This window comes from Phoca vitulina, unplaced genomic scaffold (assembly GCF_004348235.1).
Source record: "Phoca vitulina isolate PV1807 unplaced genomic scaffold, GSC_HSeal_1.0 scaffold1, whole genome shotgun sequence".
Classification (NCBI taxonomy): domain Eukaryota; kingdom Metazoa; phylum Chordata; class Mammalia; order Carnivora; family Phocidae; genus Phoca; species Phoca vitulina.
In genome coordinates, this window is record NW_022589704.1 from 29,002,626 (window position 1) to 29,026,925 (window position 24,300).

Here is a 24,300-nt window from a genome sequence, read left to right on the forward strand (position 1 = left end):
GATTTGCTAGAAGCCAATCTCCACCATTACCACCCCTTCTATCTTTGACCTCCTACAAACTATTCTCAGGATGGTAGCCAAAGTGATGCTTTCTTTTAAAACGTGAATCATATTGTACCTCCTCTGTGTTAAAAGCCTATTGAGGCTCTCCATCTACTTTAGAGTAAAAGCCAAAGTCCTTACAATGGCCCCAAAGGCCCTATGAAATGTTTCTACCCCCACCTTCGCATCTCTCTACTACAGCTCTCCCCCATTCTCAGCCCACTCTGCTCTGGCCACGCTAGCCTCTTGGCCGTATCTTACATCTGCCAGACACCCCTCCACCTGGGAGCCTCTACTCGGAACCCTATTTCCCCAAGTATTATTTAACCAGCACCTTCACTTCTTTCAAGTCTTTGCTCAAATTACGCTTTCTTAATGAAGCCTACATGTACCATGCTATTTAATACTGTAATCAGCCCTTCTTAGCAATCTCAAGCCTATACTTGTTTTATTCCATAGCACTTAAATAGTCTAAAATTATATTGTTTGTTCATATGTTATACTTATATTGTCCATCTCCCACACTAGAATGAAGGAATCTTCATCTGTTCTGATGTTTTCTAAGTACCTACAACAATGCCGGACACACAACTCTGATCAGTATATGTTTTTGATCCCTCTCTTCTAAATTCTGACAATATCCATTATTATTTTTTGAAGTATAAAAGAAAAGGAAAACCAGTGAGTCTCTCAAGGAAGTGAAAAGGTTACTGCTAGGGTGACACTACTTGGTAGAATCCACCACCAAATCCTGTTCTTCATCTTTGCAGGATTAGGAGTGTAGTTTGCAGGCACCATTAGTGATCCTCACACAACCAAGACAACAAGACTAATGATGGAACAAGAATGCCAATTTATAAATCCGAGATTTAAAATAGAACTACTGAGGATACCAGACGTCCACAGGCCTAACAGTGAATTCACTTCCCATGCAAGCTAGATGGAGACAAAATTATCATCAGAAGTCTTAGAGTCAGAACAAGGAAAAGTATTTAGATGATTTGGAAATCTGATGGCCTCAGACTCTAATTTTCATCTCCATAATAAAGCCATATACAATATAGACTGGTTGAGATGGGCAGGGCACTCTCTTCCTGCTTAATGCCAATCAGTCTCTCTTGATTCATTTTTTTCAACATATTTCTTGAGTGCTTATGACAGGTCATGTAGTGTGGGAAGTAAGCATAATTCTCCTCCCAGTTCTGAGATGTGGGGGTTTCCTCACCACCAAGCAAGACTCCAACACCATCTGGGTGTACTATAGTTCAACTCAGTTCTGACACTATCTACTCATAAATAAGATCAGATCCCACAGGTTAAGAGCTCAGTCCTACAAGTCTGCCCCCCAACCACCCCACTTTAGATACCAGTTAAAAGTCCAAGTTGTCACCTGTGCTTTGGACCCACCCGCTTACAGATCAAAGGTCACAACAACTCTCTCCTTGGATTCAATTAATTTGCTAGAGGGGCTCACAGAATTCAGAGAAACATTTTACCTACTAGATTACCAGTTTATTACAAATGGATATAACTCAGGAGCCAGATGGAAGAGGTGCATAAGGTAGGGTATGGGGAAAGGCCACAAAGCTTCTATACCCTCTCCAGAGCACCACTCACCCCAAATCTCCACATGTTCACCAATCCAGAAGCTCTCTGAACCCCACCATTCTGGGTTTTTATGGAAGCTTCATTGCATAGGAATGAATGATTAAATCACTGGCCATTGATGATTGATTTAACCTCTAGCTCCTCTCTCCATCCTGGAAATCAGGGGTAAGACTTAAAAGTTTCAATCTTCTAATCATGGGGTTGGTTCCCCTGACAACCAGCCCCCTTCCTCAGATGGGGCCAAAAGTTGCCTCATTTGCATAACAAAAGATATGTTAGCCCTCCCATCCCTTAGGAAATTCCAAGGGTTATTTATTTATTTGAGGGAGAGAGAGTGCAAGCAGGGGGAGAGGCAGAGGGAGAAGGAGAGGGAGAATCTCAAGTAGACTCCACACTAAGTGCAGAGCCCAACGTGGGGCTCGATCTCATGACCCTGAGATCATGACCTGAGCCAAAATCAAGAGTCGGGCGCTTAACTGACTGAGCCACCCAGGTGCCCCAGGAAATTCCAAGGGTTTTAAGAGCTCTGTGCCAGAAAGACAAAGACCAAATATATATTACTTATTATAAATCACAATGTCACACAGGGACAAACAAGAGAAAAGAGCTCTTGTTCCTGCCTTTGAGGAGCTTGCTTTCTAGTAGAGAAGAAAAATAATAAACAAATTAACATAAAAAAAAACCAAGATGACCACAGTTTGTGCTTATAGCTGTGAATAAAGTAATGTATTGAAGCTACTTCAGATAGGGTGGTCCATGGAAGACCTCAATGAAGCCTAAAGGATGAGTTTGTCCCCTTTGATCAGTATCTCTCCCATCCCGCCCTCCCCCCATCTCTGGTAAACACCATTCTGCTCTCTGTTACTATGAGGTCAACTTTTCTTCTTTTTAAAAAGAGTCTATGTATAAGTGAGATTGTGTGATATTTGCCTCTGTGTCTGGCTTATTTCACTTAGCACAATATCCTCCAGGTTCATCCATATCATTGCAAATGGCAGGATTTCCTTCTTTTTTAAGGCTAGATAATACTCCATTGTATATACATACCACATATTCTTTTTTTTTTTTAAGATTTTATTTATTTATTTGACAGAGAGATAGGGAGAGCAGGAACACAAGCAGGGGGAGTGGGAAAGGGAGAAGCAGGCTTCCTGCTGAGGAGGGAGCCCAATGCAGGGCTCGATCCCAGGATCCTGAGATCATGACCTGAGCTGAAGGCAGACGCTAAACGACTGAGCCACCCAGGTGCCCCCATACCACATATTCTTTATCAATTTACCCACTGATGAACACTTAGGTTGTTTCTATATTTTGGCTACTGTGAATAACACTGCAGTGAACATACGAGTGCAGAGATCTCTTTGAGTACTGATTTTGTTTCCGTCGGATATACACCCAGAAGTAGAATTGCTGGATCATATGGTAGATCTATTTTTAATTTTTTGAGGGATCTCCCCATTGTTTTCCATAATGGCTGCACCAATTCACATTCCTACCAATGGTACACAAAAGTTCCCTTTCCTCTATTTTATCTTGAGTCAATTTTAGTAACTTAATTTTTCCTTGAAATTGTTCATACATATGTAAATATGCATATAAAATTACCCTGTAATTTATATAAGAGACTACCTACACATTTTAGGGTGCAATGTGTCAAGGCTCTTCTTTCTCTCTTGGGAGGTTGAATCTTCAAATGTGTATGTAAAGAGCTATCAGATAGAGGGTGAATAGAACACTGACTGCCTCGAAAAACAGCAGCCATGCAGAATAAGCAATGCTCACCCAGTTTCTGGTTGGTGAGGAGCCTGTTATGTCCAAATCAGGGCACATTGTGCAGGAAGTTTGAACCCTCTTCCTACTTGCTTCCTCAGGGCGGGGCCGCTCCGATTCAGAAGGCAAAGAGTATCAATCACAAATTATGATTTACGGAACTTACTGCCATGTCAGCAAAAAATGCCCCCCAGTTGGTTAACTATGATGTAGTAAAATTGCAGTAACTGGTTTTGATTTATAACCCAAAGCATTCTATGAAAGAGAAAAGTCTTCATGTGGCTAAGTCTACCTGAGCGTGAACCAGGAGGTACAACGGTAACTAAAACTTTCCAGTTAACAGAAGTATGTGAAACCAAAACAGTCCTGGGAGATTTTATCTCAGCCTGTCTAAAAACAGCCAGACTGAGAGCTCAGACTATCAAGGCCCATTTGCTTAAATTACTTTCCAACAAACCTTAGTTCATTTGTATGTACTTAAATATTTGTCTAATTATGTCATATTGGCTGGAACTTCAGACTTTTTTTTTTTTTTTTTGGTGCTAAGATTCTTGAGCCACATAATTAATCAGCACCAGAGGGTTGCTCAGAACTCATCAAGGCAGCATTCAGTAAAACATCCCAATGCCCTCTATTGTCAAAATATAATAGAACATAAAACTTGTAAATATGATTTCAACTTTGAGTCTCCAGCACTCAAAAGACATAAATTTCATGTGAGATAAACTTACTCTCTTCCCACATGGTCTTATCTGTTCCCAGAAAATCAATATAATTTATATAGGAAAAGGTAAATGATGGGTTTTTTTCTCCCCTCCTCTTGATCCTTTCTAACCTCATTATTAATCCATTTTTCGTTCTTTAAAATGCCTCAAGTTTGTTTTTAAGAAATCAATAGTGTGATACTAATACTTTTCAAAAAGAAAGGAATACATTGGCTATCCTTGGATATCATACTTACTTTTGAAAACTGATTTTTATTATGAAACATTCTGGAGTGGATTAGTGACCACTTATCATAATTGTTTTAAGTGTTTCAATTGGGACCATGGATTCCCAGACATTCTGACTCTCCAGGGCACAGAGAAGTAATATACTCATGAAGTAATATACCCGTGCTTTGGGTTCTAACCCTTTTGAAAGATGTTAAAATCAGCTCCTTATTTCCCCAACCATCTGAAAACACCAGTGGTAAAGTTCTAATACAATTTGGTTCATGAGACATCTTTTTTTTTATTTATAAAACCTTATTAGCATTCCAGCTGGTTTATTTTTAATCTGAATTCCTCAAAAAATAAAGACATTTTCAGGTGATACTAAAAACTTCAGAGGAAATGTGCACTTGTAACAAATTATTACCATTTTGAACACTTGCCTTATATTTGGTGCCCTTTAAAAATGTGTAGCAGTACCTCCGAATTAATCAAATGAATTAGATTCCATTTCTAGGTCACTCTTATCCGGGATGGTTAGTAAGGTGGCCATCACCTGGGATATGGAGCCCTTCTTACCATATCCTAATCTCTATGGCAACCCCTGCTCTCCACAACACCCAGAAGATGCTTTACTTGCCTCTCTGACACGGGAAAGTAATACAGAAATAGCCCGTTGAAGCAGAGATGTAGGAGGGGGTTTAAATTATTCAAGATCTTTATTACTAATGAATGCACTCTCTGAGGCCTTAATGTCACTACTTTGCATGAAATTGCTGGGCGGTCAGAATAAGACATCAACTCTCCATAGGAACGCCACATCTGGAAATCTGCTATTACTCAGCTTTTCTCTTTTCCAAAACTGCTGAGTAACCTACACAGGCTGTTGGGCTAAACTGCTTCCCAATAAAGTCAGAAAGGTAAGGAGCTGGCGAGGAGGCAGATCGATTTCATCTCTAGCTGCACTGTCCATGGACCGAGAGGCTGGACCCTTCTGCACCTACCTGGGGGCTTTAGGAAGAGCTCAGGGGAGCATTTCTGCACCAAAAAGAGTTCTGATCTGATTGCCCTTGCTATAACTTTTCAAAACAAATCTTACTTGAATATATTTGGAACCTTCCTAGTTTGGGGCAAGTCTGGGATTATCACTATTGCGATCATATTTTTAAATAACTAATGTAGTCAGTTTTTGTTTGTAAAACTGTTTGCCATTAATTCATTCCTTCATTAGAAGAGGAGGAAAGTATTATTGAAATTTAATTATCATGTGACTTTTAAAAACAGTTTTCAACTGCTTATGTTAAAATTTTTTTCTTAGAACCGTATAAGATTTCTTATAGCATAACCCATTAACCCATTCTTTTTGTTGTCAGTGAATATATATATGTATGTGTGTATGTGTGTGTGTGTGTGTGTGTGTGTAGTTTGAACCATAGTTGCAACATGAAACAACAGGTGCCTAATTGACTACTTTAAAAAAAAAAAAAGATTTATTTATTTATTTATTTGAGAGACAACACGAACAGGGGGAGAGGGAGGGGCAGAGGGAGAGGGAGAAGCAGACTCCCCGCTGAGCAGGGAGCCCAACACAGGGCTGGCTGTATCCCAGGACCCTGAGATCATAACCTGAGCCGAAGGCAGACACTTAACCAACTGAGCCACCCAGGCACCCTTGACTACTCTTCTTAAAATAAAACATTGATTGAATTATATGTATACACACACATATATACATATATGTGATAAGGTGTTCAAATGGATAGTATCTGTCAGAAATTTAATGCATAGATTATTTAGCATAGTACTGTTAGAAATTTGAGCATTGAGAGATTCAAATTTTGTCCTTAAAAATTCAAGTTAGTTTACATTTTCTTGAAGTGAGATTGAAATTAGAATGCCTCAAAAGTTCCAAGTATTTACCATATTAGTTTCAGGAGCTGTTCTCAATTACGGAGATACAGCTCCAAATCCCCACAAGGGTCTAAGTATAAAAAGCGCCTAGCCCAACATTCCTTATTTTTATCCTCCCAAGAGATTACACAGGCTCCCTGAACACTTTTCTTCATCGTTCCACAGGTGAAATGACTTTGCCTAGTCGTCTTTTTGTTCTCGCATCCTTCCTCTTCCACTGCAAAACCTTCTGCTTAAAATACTGACTTATTTTCAGTTACAGGGACCCTCTTACCATCTGCCATTCTAAGAAATTCCTGAAATGGACCCAGGTAAACAAGGTGAGTATTATTCTCAAGTTTCTGAGCACAGTCTGTAAACAAAAAAATGAGGCACAGATGTTGTATTTTCAGACTTCTGAGTTGCAGAAGAGTAGACATTTGACATCTGGCAGAAAAAGAAACTAGTGGGTGATTAAAAAGATTTTCTTTTTTTTCTAAACAGAAATTCATAATGTATGGATGAGTGTTTGGTCTATTGTCCCCAAAGCACCAACAGTAATTTAACAAAAGACTTGTTCTCAATATAATTACACTTTAAATTGTTATTCAAATATACAAAAAGTGGCTTATCTTATTTTTGTATATTTTCATGGTTTACTATTAAAATGACATCACTGTAGATATTTTAATGTCAAGGGTAAGTTCACAGTACTATGTGGGCCCAAAATTGGGTGAAGGTTCTCACAGCTGACACTGTATAAATATTTCATAAATGGGTACGAAGACAGTAATTCCCCTTTCTACCAATACCTCTGAATGCCGGGGTAACCCCAGGAGTGTGTTGTGACTTTTTTTTTTTAAGATTTTATTTATTCATTTGCGAGAGAGAGAACATGAACAGGGGGAGGGAGAGGGAGAAGCAGACTCCCCTGCTGAGCAGGGAGCCCAACACGGGGCAGGTGGGGGGGGTGCTCGATCCCAGGACACCGGGATCATGGCCTGAGCTGAAGGCAGACCCTTAACTGAGCCACCAAGGCGCCCAAGAACATGCATTTCTAACAAGTTCCCAGGTGATGCTGACGCTGCTCACCTAGAACCACACTTTGAGGACCACCAGCCAAAAATATCTATTTCTGGATCATCCCACTAGAGATGATGGACAGTTTATTACATTCTCAGAATCTGTAGGAAGTGACAAAACAAGAATCATTTAAAGCAAAACATGTTTCCCAGTCAAATTGCTTCCATGAACAAGACCATATGTAGCTTGTATTATTATTTCTTTAAGGATCTAAAACTACTTTCTTCATAGCTTTGGGCCTCATACATCAAACGACTTCTTCCTTTCTTGAGTTTTCTCCCACCAGCAGGAAAGGAAAAAAAAAAGAGCCTTTAGGAAGCAGAGCTGGTAGTGAATCACCTGGGATGTTCATTCATTTTCCACGTTGTACTCGATCACAGATTGCCATGTTATGCTGCATAACTTCATCAGATGACACTGCAAAACATAATTTGACAGGAGTGCCATGGGCCAGATGGTAGAGCAGCTACCGAATGGCTCTTCCACCAACGGCAGCATCTGGGAAAACCTGCAGAGCCCCGAGTTTGCTGAGTCTCTGGATTCATTTGGTGCATCTGAGAGGAACCAGGGCACAAAAACTGGCCAATTTCCAGAAGGAAAGAAAATGTTGGGCATTACAGTTTTGTAAACTATTTTCACACTATTCTGGCTACTCTCAGTTTGTTTTCCTTCTCCAGATAGAGGGCAGAGGTGCTTCTGACTTCTCCATACTCTAATGCTAGACTCAGCTGAAAACTGAAAAGAATTTTCAGAACATAGGGAAATATTAAATAACAAAAGATTTAGAGCAAATTGTAGCTTCTTTGATATGGTTGCACCTGTTCAAAAAAAAGGGGGGGGGGGAAGGATGTGGAAGGTTCTTAAGATCGCTTGTTTAATGATATTTTTAGGCACATTCACCTGAGGTAAGTGTCTTCCACTCATGATCATATATCAATCATTGAATTAGGGTATGTTTCAGGAGAAGCTGTTGGTTTGCTCTAACTCCCCAGGGGTGGATCTGACCTGGTTTGGCACCATAAGCCCCTCAGTGGGTTAGCACAGTGCCTGGCACTCAATACCCATGTGTGTAACAGCTAGGACTTTTCCCCACAACACTCCAGGGCAAGAAACATTATTTTCTAAACCAAAACCAAGTCACTGTGGCTTGGTATAAAATTTTGACCCAGTTAAGTTTGGGAAGGAGCCATTCCTTAAAGACATGATAAAAACCTTGAAGGTTCTTAGGGTAAACATCTGATCTGAAGTATTCAGGACTTCCTGTCCAGGCATCAACCTCCCTCCCCCTTCAGGAAAGAGACAGCCTTAGCTAGAGCAACACTGAAATCAAGATTGGTTTTCAAGGCAAGGGGAATCCAGAACGTGTGTGCAAGGAAGAGGAGCTAGGAGAGAGGATGAGGTTGAGGATTCAGAAAGTGAGGGATCCCGGTGGTATTTGAGGTAATGAACCTCTTCCTCTGGTCACCCAGCACCCATTTGACTTTCTTCTGGTGAACCAGTGCCCCTGTTCTGCTTTGGAAGAACAACCTGCCCTTGATCTTGGTCCTTGAAATTCTATTATTATTGAGTCAAACTCTCCCATTTCCATGAGTGGCTTGAGTTCTTTGATGGGCCTTTCATAAGAAGGCCTGGGTGGGCTGACTTCAAGGAGATCCCTTAAACACAGAGAAGCTATTCAAACTTCCAAAGGAGTAAAAAGAGTTTAGACCTTGGAACACACACAGGAATGGACGTGGAAAAATTGCCTCTCCATCCTCTAAATTCTCCCACTTCTGCAAGAATAAGAAAGAAACTAATATCACCATAAAATCCTGCCATATATGTTTGAATGGATGAAATCCACTAAGCAACCCCTTGATTTGTTTTGCTGTAGGGCCTGCTCAGCAGCAACTAAAGGGCTGCCTGTGTTTCTAGTCTCCAGCACACATACCTATTTATCTGATGAAGAAAATGAAGATCAAATAGTAAACTAATTTCCCCAAAAGAAAAAGGAACTAGTTATGGCTCCAGAGCTTTCTCTTCTCCACCACACTGTGAAAGGGGCATATGAGCACTCGGGCCCTGTAAGGGCTCAGAACTGTTAGCCATCGTTGTAGTGTTTTTGGTGGTGGTAACTCTCAAAAGAAGGTATATTAATAATTCTTTTCTGATTATAAAAATAACATATGCTCCCTATAAACACATTGAGGTGATATCAACAAGTAGAATGAAAATAACTATACTAAGAATTCAAGCAACCAGAGATAGCGTCTATTAACAATTTCACAAATGCCCCTAGAAATTAAGCTCCACGTGGCAGGGATTTGTATCTGTTTTGTTAACTGCTGTATTTCAAGGGCCTAGAATCATGCTGGGGCCATATAGTAAGAGCTCAACGAATATTTGCTGAAGGAATGAATGGATGGAGAGCTTTTGTGTCACTCTCATATATGCATAAATTCATGTGGGTACATCTGACCAGAATATATTAATAAAATCGAGTTTATATTCTACACAGAGTTTTTTTAATCCTATTTGTTTCATAAGGCTGTTTCCTTTTTTAAAATATTTTATTTATTTATTTGAAAGAGAGAGCACACACACACACACACACACACACGAGTGGGGAAGGGGAGGAAGGGGCAGAGGGAGAGGGAGAAACAGACTCCCCACTGAGCAGGGAGCCCTGACGCAGGGCCAATCCCAGGACCCTGATATCATGACCAGAGCTGAAGGCAGATGCTTAACCAGCTGAGCCACCCAGGTGCCTCTAGGCTGTTTCCTTTTTATATAAAAAGTTTAGTAGACTCAGAGGATGTCCTGTAGGGTCACTTGCAGCCTAGGACACTGAAACCATTATTTTTTGTTCCCAGGTAGGAAAGAGAGTTCTAGACTTTGATTTCCTCACCTGCAAAATAACTACAGGGCTACGTGATCTCTAGGATTCCCTTCTCGGATGTGGGATTTATCTAATGAGACCGGCCTTTATCCATGATATTTCATGTTTTCTTTCCAGATGCCCTTAACAGTATTGAGAATTCCATTTACAGAACAGCCTTCAAATTACAATCAGTGCAAACTCTGTGCCAATGTAAGTACAGAATCTCTTTAAAAACTTGAAATAATATGATGCTGATGTGTGATGTAAAATTCACAGAGAAAACAAGAATTCCCCCATGCGAGTGACTGCTAGCTCCAGAAGGTTGGATCTATGCATTTACCCCATTAGTAACAGAGAAGATGGAGCGGGGAGGGTACGCCCTGTATGTGCTGCCCATGTGGAGCTTCATTGCCCGACAAGAGAAAATAACTTGTGGACGAGGGTTTACATTTTTTTTGTTTCATTTTTCCTACTTGGTTTCTGGACATTTTTTGTTTGTTTCCTTTTTAGGATACCAATATTGACACAAAATAAAACTGTAAAATAAGTTAGTTTAGAATCTACACTTATAGATTGAATCATGAAAATTAAAAATTCCTTCTACCACATAAGATTGACATTTTGAAATCGTACCCCTCTCTCTGAACATGCAAAAGTATGTTCAGATGAGTCATCCTTGGGCCACAAATCTTAAAACTATCTTAAGAATTCTCTGAGAACTGCTTTTTTGGGGATTAAATTTATATCTGATTGAATGCCATGGTTTTCTTTTCCTATATTGTTATCATGGGTAAAATAAGTCCAAATATGGTAAAAATGTTTATTTAGTAAAAATCCTCCAAAATGAAATAAATTGGGTTCTATGTATGAAAAACAACATGGATTCAACCTAGCTAAAGTTATTGATTTCTAATAAGTTCTAATAAGCATTTCACGTGAAGTGATTTATGATATTTATCAGATCAGACCTTAAAGAATTTGTGTTATACATATGACATTTCTCCTGAAGTTTGGAATTTTTTTCATAGTTTGCCTTCTGCCTAATAAGTTATTTAGACCAGTGGTTTTCAAATTGTGCTTCACAAAGTGGGGTAGAAGTAGGGCAGGAAAGGAAGTAGAGGCAACTGAGGGAAACCCAAAAGACCATCTCTTCAACCATTCAACTCGTTTTCTCTATTTTCCCTACTGCATTCTGTAAAAGGGTCTTTGAAGAAGGGATTCTCAGCTTTAAAAAAAGATTTTTGACAAATTCACGTATAACTATTACTTATTATTCCAGGGATCAACAAAAGGCAGAGTATGTTCACCAAAAATTTACCCTAAATTTTGCTATTTTCCTGGGGAATTTCTCCCATTAAAGAAAGTTAGCAGCAAACGTTCGTGTAAGCCTCCTTCATTAATGCCTGGGTGTGGACCAACGGTAGAATTTGAGGATACACCTTTTTGAACGTCCCCCCCCCCCCGCATTAGAACCTGAATAATACTCACAGGGAATATTAACAATACACAAAACCAGTAGTTCAAAGTTCTCCCTAGAAAAGATAGCTAAACAATAATCTGAAAACAAAAAAGTCCCAAAGCCTGAGATAAAGCACACCGTGAGCTCGAGACGGCAGGATCTCAGAGCACGACATAAATCTTGTGGAGAGACGCTCGCACACCACCATCATCTGTTTTGCTGTAATACGGAACTCGCCGCAGAAGACAAGAATGCCCTGTGTACAGCACGCGGGCCAAGGTGATGAGTTTTGCGATTGAATCACGATAAAACAGTTTGCACCTTCCACCACCTGCAGCCAGGTTGTTATTAAAGTCACATCCGAAAATCTACTCCTCACTTTTGTAGACTCTCCTCTTGAAAGCAGGATCAGAGAACACATAAAAAATTTTATTATACTTGCTAGATTTCTTATCTGTAAGGCTGATTTACGAAGTAGAGAAAAGCGCAGGGTTTTATCATTTCACAGACTGAAGCATTTTCAATACCAGCAGCTCTGGGCGCCCCTGACATCCTCATCTCTCAGATGGCGCAAGTGGGTGTTTATTAATTTTGTCTGTTATCCTCTGTCTGCAAGAAACCATAGGGTTAGCTCTATTTCATTCTTCCTTGTATTCATTGCCTTGTAAAATTTTTAGGAGGTCGTAAAAAAAAATGTAAGAAATAAACCATTATTTTTTGTAAGCAACTTTGGCATTAAGTGCCTTCCCTAGATAATACCGATGGAACCAAGATCAACAGAAAGAAATATTGAGGCAAGGGCAGGACCGGAAGAGTCCGATAATTCAGCAACAATTCTTTTATAAAGATCACTGGGTTTTTTGGGGGGTGCCTGGGTGGCTCAGATGGTTAAGCGTCTGCCTTCGGCTCAGGTCATGATCCCAGTGTCCTGGGATCGAGCCTGCATCGGGCTCCCTGCTCATCGGGGAGTCTGCTTTTCCCTCACCCTCTGCTTGCCTCTCTGCCTACTTGTGCTCTCCCTCTCTCTCTCTTTGTCGAATAAATAAATAAAATCTTTAAAAAAAAAAAGAAAGGTCCCTGGGTTTTTTAACTTAGGCAAATGCATTTAACACAATATTCCTTCTGAAGCAAAGCTGCAGACAGGGAAAACTATATTTGAACATGAAAAATAAATTTGCTCAATTCACTTAAGCAGCCTAAAAAATGTTTTCACCACTTCTCAGCACAGTGCCCTAACTTCCTTGGAAGGCTGTTTTTCAACTTTCTCACTTTTTTCCCCTTTCAACTTCATTCTATAAAGCAACATCCTAGAGGTTACACTAGGAATAATGTTAATGTTATAACTAGGCTTTACTAACAGATGTCCTTTTCCAAAATCAAATCTGCTGTTCGACTAATAAGACCTGAATTCTACACAAGAGATATGCATCCAGATAGTGTTCATATTCTAATTCCCTTTAAAGAAAATGGCTGCCATTAAAGAAGTCTTAATTAAACACTAGATGACATTTGCTTTATTTGAAGCCTTTGTTCCCATCAGAAAATAAGACAATTTCTACATCAAAAACTAATGATGTATTGTATGGTGACTAACATAACATAATAAAATTAAATTAAAAAAAAAAAAAGACAATTTCTTGTTTGCTTTCCACAGTGGACTTGATGGACAGCGCCCTGATTCAGCACGTCCTCCTACGTCACAGCCTCTGGGAAGCAAGAGAGAGCCCCCTCCCTGTGCAGCAGCTCTTTCGGGCTCTTCAGGAGCTGTTTCAGAGAGTCACGGTGGAAAAACCAGGACAGGTGCATCCCAGAGCTTCAGAACTCACTCTGAGCCTTCTCACAACGATGTATGACAGGTGAGGGTGTGAAGGTCACGCTGTGGTCTCAAGGACAGTGTTTAGTCACCACTGGTCATTGGCCACCTGGTGTTGTCTAAGGTTTGCTTGAGGTTTGTTACATAAGAAGGCTTCTTTGTTTTCCACAAATGTAGTATTCATTCGGGAGGGGGACGAAGAAGTACATGTTTATCAGCTTCACTAATATAAATGACCCGTGAATAGCAAAAAGGAAAAAACAAATCCACATTACTTTTGTCTCATGCAAACTCATTTCCACTCTGGCCGCATGCACACCTTTTGCTAGGGTGGTTATCTAGCTGTACATACAAAAAACTACACTTTTATTTCTTTGCTCATGTCTTATTACCAATGATCAGTTTTTGTTTTGTTTCTCAGGTGTAGTAATGTTGATTAACCTATGCATGAGCGGCTAACCTACGGTCTTAGTCTGTTTGGGCTGCTACGACAAAAATACTATAGACCAGGTGGCTTGAACAACAAACATTTATTTCTCACAGTTCCTGAGGCCAGGAAGTCCGAGATCAAGGTGCCGGCCATTTCAGTGTTTGGTGAGGACCAGCTTCTTGATTCACAGAGAACTGTCTTCTTGCTGTGTCCTCATGTGGTAGAAGGGGTGAGGGAGTTCTCTGAGTTCTCTTTTATTTTTTTTTTATTTTTATTCTCTGAGTTCTCTTTTATAAGAAGAACACTGATCCAGTTCATGAGGGTTCCACTCTCATGACCTAATCATCCCCCAAAGTCCCACCTCCAAACTTCATCACACTGGAGGTGAGAATTTCGACATAGGAATTTCCGAGGGATCCAAACATTCAGTCCACTGCACCTGTAAGCCAATTTAGACCATGTCAAAGGCTTGATTATGCATGCCACGGAGTAAATGATGTGTGTGTGTGTGTGTGTGTGTGTGTGTGTTCCACTGGCTCTGGGGTCTACCATTCTTCTGTCCCACTTCATTCTGTTTACCTTATGTGGTCTTGACCAAGTAGGCCTCATCTTTTAGAATGGACTTTAAAAAATCATAGTAAATATAAAACATTTGGAAAGTGCAGAAAAGAGTAAAGAAGAAATGTCACCCCAGTCCTGGCTCTCAAAGGCAAGCACAGTTTAGCCATCTGGCAGATTCCTACAGTGTTTCCTTTTCTAGTTTATTATTTTTTTTATTGCACAAATAATACATAAACATGTTCTCAAGTTATTTTTTCATTATTTCAGACTCCTTAAGCATTAAGCTTTTTTTTTTTAAGATTTTATTGATATATTTATTTTTCAGAGAGAGAGAGAGAGAGCAAGCACAAGCAGGGGGAGCAGCAGGCAGAGGGAGAAGCAGGCTCCCTGCAGAGCAAGGACCTCGATGTGGGACTTGATCCCAGGACTCTGGGATCATGACCTGAGCTAAAGGCAGACACTTAGCTGACTGAGGACCTAGGCGTCCCTAAGCATTAAGCTTTTGAGGGGGCACCTGGATGGCTCAGTCAGTTAAGCGTCTGACTCTTGATTTCAGCTCAGGTCATGATCTCAGGATAGTAAGATCGAGCCCCACTTTGGGCTACACATTGGGCTTGGAGCCTCTTAAGATTCTCTCTCTCACTCTCCCTCTGCCCCTCCCCTATCAAAAAAACTTTTTTTTTTTTTTGCAAAAAAAAAAATCCTCCAACATTAAGCTTTTGACTATCATTTCTAATATCAATGCCTGCCTCTAACAATCCTCCTGCATTTGAGACATTGTTTTGCAGGCTTGGATCTGCACAGCTAGTGAGCAAAGGATGAGTAGGCTCTATGAGAGGGCCTGTGAGCTGGTGGATCTTTTATACACATGTCTGCTCCTTTTGCCTTCCTTTTGTGCTTGTATCTTTGTTTGGTTTCCAGGCATGTGCATCCTAAGGAACTGACACTGTCTGCTCTGTGAAGATAGGGTGCATCCCTGTTTCCCCAGTACCCAGGGCAGTGCTTAGCACAGAGGAAGCACCCAATAAATATTGGTTGGGCACATGAATGAATGAATGAATGAATGATGAAATATTTTAATTCAATTTTTAATCTGTCAAAATCTAGATATAGGAAAACAGACCATGAAAAATGTGAACTTAAAGAAAATAATAAAGAAAGAAAGTAAAGAAAAGAGAAGAAAAGCATGAACTTGAAAAACGATGTCAGAAGTCTCCATTAATAGTTATAGTTTTTATAAAGCACGTCACCCAGAATCACCTTGCCTTTCCCATTCTTGTCTCTGTGTTTTGTTGCCTTGTAGCACAGGAACGGGTTTGCTCAAGCTTGTACCTGCAGCTGCTGCCCTGATTGCTCTGTCCGGGGACAGCCCTCTTACAAAATACAGAGGTAACATACGTAGGAGTTTGAGTGTATCAAGTGCAGTGACCTCCAAACCTCCAACACACTAACTTCTTCACTCATTCCTATTCCCCTGCCACATGACTCTTGTTGAATATGTACTCAGCATGATGGAAGTTTTCAAGATGTCGATCTATGCTTTCTAATTATTCATAACTTGGTTGTCCTTGCTATTTATTTGTGTGGGGATTTTTCAGACACACAAGTAGTTATTATTCCTTTCAAGACTGGGACTCTCCTCACAATGCCATTTACCAGCCTCGTGGTCTTCATCACTGATGTGCTGAATTATCAGGAGGTTGAAATGTGAATTGGTTTTCATTAGTTATCATATTACCTCATTTGGGAAGCCTTCAAACTAGCAAGCAAATAATCAAGAAATATAACTTTCCCTTCCTTTTCCCTTCATACCTACAAATAAACTGTTTAGAATTCAAGGCACATGTTCTTCAAAGACGTATTGCAAGTATTCCGTTTAAAGATTTCTTTCCCCCTTTGTATGTCTAGCTCTTTTTCAGCTCTATGCAGAAAATACCAGGGGAGGTTATGATTCTGGGGCACGCATGACTCGAAGCATTTTGAGAAACCTATTAACAGATCTACAGCAGGTAAATCTCTAATACTTAAGAATTCTAAATTCATTCCAGTTATATTAGCCACCTTTGTTATTAAAGAATCTGATTTTTACAGTGTCAGTTCTCCCTTAATACAGTTCTCCATGCCATTCCTCCCCTCTACAGCCACTGCTGTTACCTGAGCATAGGTGTGATCGATTACAATCACTTCCTAACTCAAGCTTCTCCTCCCTCCAACACCGCCCCCACACTGCAGTCAGTGACTTTTCCAAAATGCAAATGTCACCCTCATGCCTAAAATTCTTCACTGGCCATGCATGTCTATAGAACAAAGCCTAAATTCCTTAGCATCATATGAAAAGCTTTCATGATTTGACCCAATCCTTCTCTTTTCAAAAAGACGTAAAATCATGATTTTTTAGGAATATAAAATGAACACAAGTCCAAAAATGTATTTAATTTATGAATTAAAAGAGGGTTTCAGTAAGATCTTACAACTAGTTGAAAGAAATAACCAAAGAATGGGCAAACTAATAGATAAGGAATATTAAAATGAACTTGCAGGTGGATGCAAGACTGGCCTTTGGGGGAAATTGGGGGTGGGTCCCCAACCAGGCTGGAATTTATTTGCATGTCTATAGATGAGAATTATTTGCATTTCAATCCGTTTTCTGCAAGTTAACTTTAATTCTCTTGCAGAGTTGTAAAATAGCCTAGCTGAAGGCAATGATGCATATCTCTATACGTTCAGGTACCACCATTGAAAAGATCACCAGTGGTTTCTCTTGCTTATTCCATAGTTTTTAATATTTCCTTGCATTTTTTATGCCTATTTCACTCCTATATATCAAAATCCTTACTCTGTCCAACATGCGCCAAGTTCTCCACGCCTGACTTGTGCAGCTCCATCTATCGGCAGCACCACTGCCTATCACTTAGCAAATACTGTTCATCTTTCAAGTCATTCAGATTATTTGTCACCTCCTCACTAAAAGCTCTTTCACTCCCTGTGCATAACTTCGTTATAGCACTTGTCAAATTTTGTTGCCATTATTACAGGATATATGCCTTCTACACTAGACTGCTTCTCAAGGGGAACGATTGTATTGCATTCATGTTTATGTCTCCAATGGCTTAAAACGTGCCTGGTAGTAAGGCCTTCGACCAAAGATTAATGAAAGCATAAACGAAATGCTGTGCTGAAGACTCAAATAGTTAAGAGTTCCATCATTTCCTGTGCTTTAAGAATGTACAGATTTAATATTGTTTTTATTATTGCTAGTCAAGGGAATTTACCCCCCCTTAAAGTAAATACATTACTTAAATGTTAAAATGATATTAAATGAGGCATCCGAGCAAAAACTTCTACAAACGGATGAAGCAGCCTCCAGATTGTCTTGTGCAGAAGAGGTTACTGTCCCAGTGTACCTTTTACCCCTGCTTCAAGATGTCTCTGTTGTTCTTGCAGCTCCTGTAAAATCCCCACACTAGGTTTTCTGCACTGTGAAGCTATAATAACTTTCTGTCATTTTTCTCCTGGGTCTAGGTTATAAGAGAGGAAAAGAATAATCTTTGTAAGTAATCTTTGTAAGAATAATCTTTGTAAGGGCTGGGGTCCTGTCAATTAGACTGACAAAAGACAGATTAACAAAAGGTGAACAAACAGAAGTTTATTAACATGTATATGGCACATACACACGGGAGTGCCCAGTGATGAGTAACTCTAAGGGCTGACTAGAACTCAGGCTTACATACAATCTTAAGCTAAACAAAGGGAAAGGGGTTCTGGGCTTCCTGGTGGGGAAGGAAAGTGATGAGAAGATGACCAGGAAAAGTATGCTGAACAAGGGTTGTTTAGCAAAGTTTGTTGTGAGGATTTAAGTTGGTACCTTCTCCATTGATAAGAGTTGTTAAGAGCCCTCTTCTTCCGGTAGGGAGAGGGAGACACCTTTGGCAAATGAAAATTTCCCTCGTAAGTGTACATTTTCTTGATAAAAGGAAAACTTGTGTTCTGCTTTTAGAGCTTTTTCTGCATCTGTTGGTTTTCATTGGCCTTTAGCTCAAAATAATCCATATGCCGAAGAGACACATTTGGGGGTGGCATATTCTGGTACTCTTCAGGACCAAGAATTCTGAACTGGGGATAGTCATGAAGGGGGTGGGTAAAGAGGAAGATTATCAGAACTCTAGGACTGGGAGTATGGGTTAGAAAAACCTATCCGGGGCACCTGGGTGGCTCAGTCTAAGCATCTGACTCTTAATTTCAGCTCAGGTCATCATCTCAGGGTTGTGAAATCGAGCCCCCCATCAGGCTCCATGCCCAGGGAAGAGTCTGCTTGAGATTCTCTCTCTCTCCTTCTCCCTCTGTCCCTTCCCCCTGCACTTGCTCTCTCTCTCTCTCTCTCCAAAATAAATAAATAAATAAGTCTTAAGAAAAAAGGCAGAGAGAAAGAAAAACCTATCCAAAATTACCTGTGCTTTGATTTGGTCTTAATATCTTATGTTCATATTGATCATAATAGTTAATATTTAATTTATTCTAGAAATTCCCAATAATATTCAATATGTTCATATTTTTTAAACAGAGTGATGATTTTTTAAAAATTTAGAAAGCTAAACATCAGGCATAGTTATTTCAGAGCTGTTCTGATGGTGGTGGCGGCACGTAGATCCCATCACCAGCTTTCTGCTGACACTCAGGCATATGTGCCAGAGCAGAGGTACTACCCCAAGAGTCCTCACATCTCAGGACTCAAGCTGGTGGAGAGCCAGAGAGAGTGGAAAAGTCTGTCCATCCATTTATGCAGTCAGACTTCAAAGACTAGAGGGCTTAAGTGAATATCACGAAAGTAGGTGTTCTGAGGGGCATTTTCCTTCTGTAGAAATCCTTGTGCTCACTTTCTAACTACTGTAGCCCCAGACTAGCACCCCATCCAACAAGCCCTAAAAATGTGCCCTTGCTCCAGGCTCAACTGAGGTCAATGAGCTGCTGAAATGGCAGGTCTAGCAGTGCTCTGTCTCCCACCCGTGCATTAGTACGCTCCTGAGAAAACTCCTAGGAAGGTGGAAATTTGCCTAGTAAATTATCCTCCCATTGACTTCCATTAAGAACTCGGAGATGGATTCCCATAGAAAATTCCAGGCCCCGCTGTGTGATTCAAACCACTCCCCCAAGAATCCTAATTATCATTTCAAATGGCATTCTGCCTGTGCTAGCATGCCATCTAGCCACATGCAATCTTCCATAGCACACCTGCAAGAAATTAGTCAAATGGGCAATTAATCCACAAAATCTTCGTGCACGTACTTAAGCCAAAAATGGAGGTTAAAACCCACTCCAGAAGTGAGCTTTCTTTTGACTGATGTCAGCATCGCAGAGCTGGCAGGTCAACCCCATCAGATACCCTTCCCTTATTTGACATGAGGTTAACCCCCCTTCCCAAGGGCTCAGAAACACCCTCTAACTAAGTGTCCAGTTAGTTCATCAACACTCACAGGCCAAAGTACAGGTAATGAGTTAGTTTTTCAGACAAAGGCCAAATGATGTAGGGAGCAGTTACTTCTGTTCAGCTGGTGACGGGGTTATTATCAATAAAAAGGACAGCCATCTTGTCACTATTACGCAAATGTTTGTTGACTCCTGCCTGGCTAATTGTCAGCAAAGTGGTTCTAAGTGCCACTTTCCTGATTAGAAGAATGTTTATTCGAGTTGATGGACTCAGCAGGGGGTCTTTGAAGTCGCTTTTGAGCTTGCAGGCAATGCTTCCTGACAGCCAGTGCCCCAGAAGACATCAGACGTGAGATTAGGACTCGCGACCGCATGGGCATAAATGGAGGTGACAGGTACACACATCTGTGCATCTAGATAATGTCAGAGCCAAGTCCTGGCCCTCTTGGCGGTCACATGGGGTCCTTAGTCCCTGAGTGAAACTTCTTTGGTCACCGGGATTGAAAGGTGGAAAGCATCGCGTGAGGAGGCACAGAGAGAGCCATTGGAACCCCTACGACATGAGTCCAAAGGACAAAGTTTTGTGAGCCCCCCCTCAATAGAGTAGGGAGTCTTGAAGTGAGATCTCAGTTCTGCAAATAAAGCACGTTTTATTTTTACCCAGAGCAAAATATTAAATCTCACGCGCCCCTTGCTTTAAACAAGGGTAATGATTACTGCCCTAGCTCAGAAATTGGTGTTTGTTAAAATGGGAAGCTCTGAGAGCGTTTGGAAAGGCTTTCCTTAAAACTGCTCTGAACATGCATACAGTATGGTTGTTGCATGTAATTCACAAGTAAATGAGGGCAAAGCAAGGTGAAAATAATATCCCTGGGATCATAAGAAGTGAAACAATGGAAGCTGTCCCATACTGCCCCAATTGCTAGACTCTCTTCTCATCCTCCCCCTTCCTCCCAACCCCACTTCTTCCCCCGTGTTCATTCACTGTCCCCATTCAGACATTGCACAAAACCTACACATTTCTTGTCTGCTTGGATGGGGTCAGTTCATCCAGTTTCAGACACCAAGTACTTGTAACTCCATGGTTGGGGGCACCACGACTCAGGCGTGTTGATTCCAGTGGTCACCTATTTCTCCAGTTTCTCACGACTGACGTGGGGTTTCCTGCCTCTTGTAGATCCCAACTGTCGTGGGGGAGAGTCGCGCTCTGTGCTCTGTGGAAAGCGCTACCCGCAGCTGTTTCCAAGGGGTGAGTGCCACACAAACGTCCCCCCGAGTTGGGGGCAGACATGTGTGCTAACCAGTTCAAATGGCAGAACTGTTACTCTGCAGAGCATCCCAGACAATCTAATCTAACATACAGACTTGCCTCTGACTTTTCATGTGGCAAACTTCTTTGGCAGAAACAGCCAGAAAAGAAGATGAAATTACATTTTCCTCTACTCTAGAGACCAAAGTCATGCCTGGCCACACATCTGAGTGAGCCGTTGTTTTTCAGGTGTTGAGCCCAACAATCAAAGAAGAAAAATTCCTGTCTTGGTTACAGTCTGAGCCTCCCATCCTCCTGTGGCTCCCAACCTGCTACCAGTTATCTGCCACTGAAATGGTCACTCACCCTGTTCGGTGTAGAATCTGCAGGAACTTTCCAATCACAGGACTGAGGTACAGTCACTCATCAATATTTCACAGATAATCGTTCTCCAAATGGGTCTAGGGGTGGAGCTGCATCTCTCCAGATTCTTTTGTGGTCCTCACACATCTGGAACTCAGTTGATATTTTGGGGTCAGTAATTTTATGCATGGGGGATCTTGGTTGACAATAAATTATATTTTATCTTCTATAATAATAGAATATTAAATTCTTTCATTGACACATGGTTTGATCAATAGGCACTTTTGTTCCTCTAAGAGGAAAATGTTTTTTCTTTTGTTACAAAAAAAAACCCCTAAATATTTTAGAATCATTCTTAAGAATTACAGTAATAATAATAGTTTATTAAGTGTTAAGTGTTAGGCTGAGTGGTTCACATGGATCATTTCATTTAAGGACTTGTTATAACCTCTATAAAAGGTGGTATTATTATCCCCAATTTGCAGAGAAGCTAAATAACTTGCACACGGTCAGCAAGTAGACGCGGGCAGCCTGAATCCCCAGTCCCTGCTCGGCAACCATGGTGCTGTGCTGCCTCCCAGTGTAGACAACTGGCAACAGGGTCTTAGGATCCAAAGGAATAATCAGGTTTTGTGGGGGCAGCTCACACCAGATCTTCACTCTGCTTAGAGGAAAGGGCAGATTTGGAAGCTAGGTTTGGACGTGGGAGATTCAGATCTTTCCATAGCTTTGAGGACAGTCAGAACCCACCTTAGGAAAAGGGTGTTGTTTATCTCTTATAAATAAAACAGGACAGAAGTGAAATTAAAGTCATTAAAGACTTGAGGAGGTGGGGCGCCTGGGTGGCTCAGTCAGCCTTTGGCTCAGCCTTCGCTCAGGTCATGATCCCAGGGTCCTGGGATCGAGCCCCACATTGGGCTCCCTGCTCAGCAGGAAGCCTGCTTCTCCCTCTCCCACTCCCCCCTGCTTGTGTTCCCTTTCTCGCTGTGTCTCTCTCTGTCAAATAAATAAATAAAATCTTAAAAAAAAAAAAGAAAAAAGACTTGGGGAGGAAAGAAGGAAGCTGGTAGGTCAAGGCCAGGCACAGGGATGCCCTTATCATGGTGAATGAATGCAGGTAGGGGCTGAAGGTGTAGTAGGACTGAATTGCTGGGACAACTGGGTTGCTAAAAACAAGTCAAAGAAGGGGGTGCCCAGAAGGGGAAGAGTGAGGACTTGGGGAGTCTGTTCCTCTTCTCATCCTATACTTTCAGATCTTAACTAACCCAGAGGGTAAACATGCTCCCCGTGGATATAAAATACATCTTCTGGGTCCAGTAATAAGCTGGAAGATTTTAATTTTGCTGAGAAAATGAAGTGGGTTTGCAGAGAATTCTGAGGACATGGTGACATTTCATTCATGAAAAACTCTTTGCAAATAACTGTCCCAACAATAAAACATAAGTGGAAAGGACCTTTGGAAACCAAGCAAACCGAACCAAAGAAATCTCCACACTACAATGAAGAATAAACTCTTTTTATATTAGACAGTGGAGGAACATGAATATGATTTGTCATGTTATATGCATGTTAGTCATTTAACCAATAAACAAGTACTAATTGAGTAGTTACTACAGGCCCTGCACTGCACCAGGTACAGAATTCACTTTGCAATTATATGAAACACAACTTTTACATTGAAATATTTTTTCCAAAATTATTATGTATAACATAAAGCAGATATTATTATTCCTATTTTATAAAGGAGTCTCAAAGAGCTTGAACGACTCGGGTCACGCCAAGGCAGAGGGCAAGAAGTGCCATTCTTTACATTTCAGGTTACGTCCCTTTCTATTGAGAATGAAACTCACCTTCCTCTTAGAAATGCCTCCCTGCAAACCATCTTTCCTCCTAGATGCCCAAGGCAATGTACAGTTCTCATACATGCAGGCAGCTGGGTGGCCTGCACAAGGCCATTAACCTCTCTGGACCTCGGTTTCTTTATAAGTAAAATAAGGAGAGCTGAGTCCATTGGAGTGCTAGGCTTCTTTTAGCTGTAACCTTCTGAGTCTATTAGAAATTGTTTGAATTTATTATAGTCCTAACCTTAAACTTGTGTTTTTGGCTCTCATAAACTCCAGCAATAGCCTCAAGGCTTTAAGTTTTAGTGAGATTAATAAAGTCATTTTAGAGCAGAAGTGTTTGCAGACCTGGAGGTAACAGGAAGAAGGCAAAGACTTAACCTTCTAAAATAAGAGAAAGGGCAAAGACCAGAGACTCTTCCTAAGCCAGTGTTATATTTCAGCGGGACGCGTCACATTTATGCTCTCTAATAACCATGTCAGATTGAGAAAAAAAAACAAACTCGATTCCCTCTTGGTAAAGACATCAACAGACCGATCTCATTATTCACACTACACCTTTCCTCGTATACCTGTAGGTAGTTTCTGAGCATAAAGGAATTAATGAAAAGTTAGGGTCAGTGTATTGTCGATAATGCAGCCAGTACTTATAAATAATCTTTATTAAAAATATTGTGTTATACATTTCTTGCAAACAGCAATTGTCTTCCCAATTATGCATGTTGAATAATTTTCAAAGCTTTGTAAAACTTTGCAAAGCCAAGAAGGCAGGGTTTATTAGTCCCATTTTCCTTGTGAATAAACTAAGTCATTCATTTAACTTCATTTAACTAATGGTCATCGAAAACCTGCAGTGTTAACTTGGTAACTTCCAAACATCTGAGCTTAAGTTCCCACTTCAAGGTCACTAGTAATGGTGGTGTATGCATTCCAACTCAAGCCTCGGGCACTGGTGGTCTATTCCAGTGGTTAAAA

At 40.7% G+C, this 24,300-nt stretch overlaps 1 protein-coding gene across 1 annotated transcript in view; it reads left to right on the forward strand.

Annotated features, from left to right (window-relative positions):
- Nucleotides 1–6,564: 6,564 nt before the first annotated feature.
- The window catches only part of DYTN (dystrotelin), a 48,835-nt gene continuing 31,099 nt past the window's right edge, over nt 6,565–24,300 (forward strand). Inside the window, exons 1-7 of the mRNA XM_032414478.1 lie at nt 6,565–6,583; nt 10,321–10,395; nt 13,299–13,500; nt 15,752–15,837; nt 16,357–16,457; nt 21,050–21,121; nt 21,371–21,534. Coding sequence (XP_032270369.1) covers nt 6,565–6,583; nt 10,321–10,395; nt 13,299–13,500; nt 15,752–15,837; nt 16,357–16,457; nt 21,050–21,121; nt 21,371–21,534 — 719 coding nt within the window. The remainder of the gene's footprint in view (nt 6,584–10,320; nt 10,396–13,298; nt 13,501–15,751; nt 15,838–16,356; nt 16,458–21,049; nt 21,122–21,370; nt 21,535–24,300) is intronic.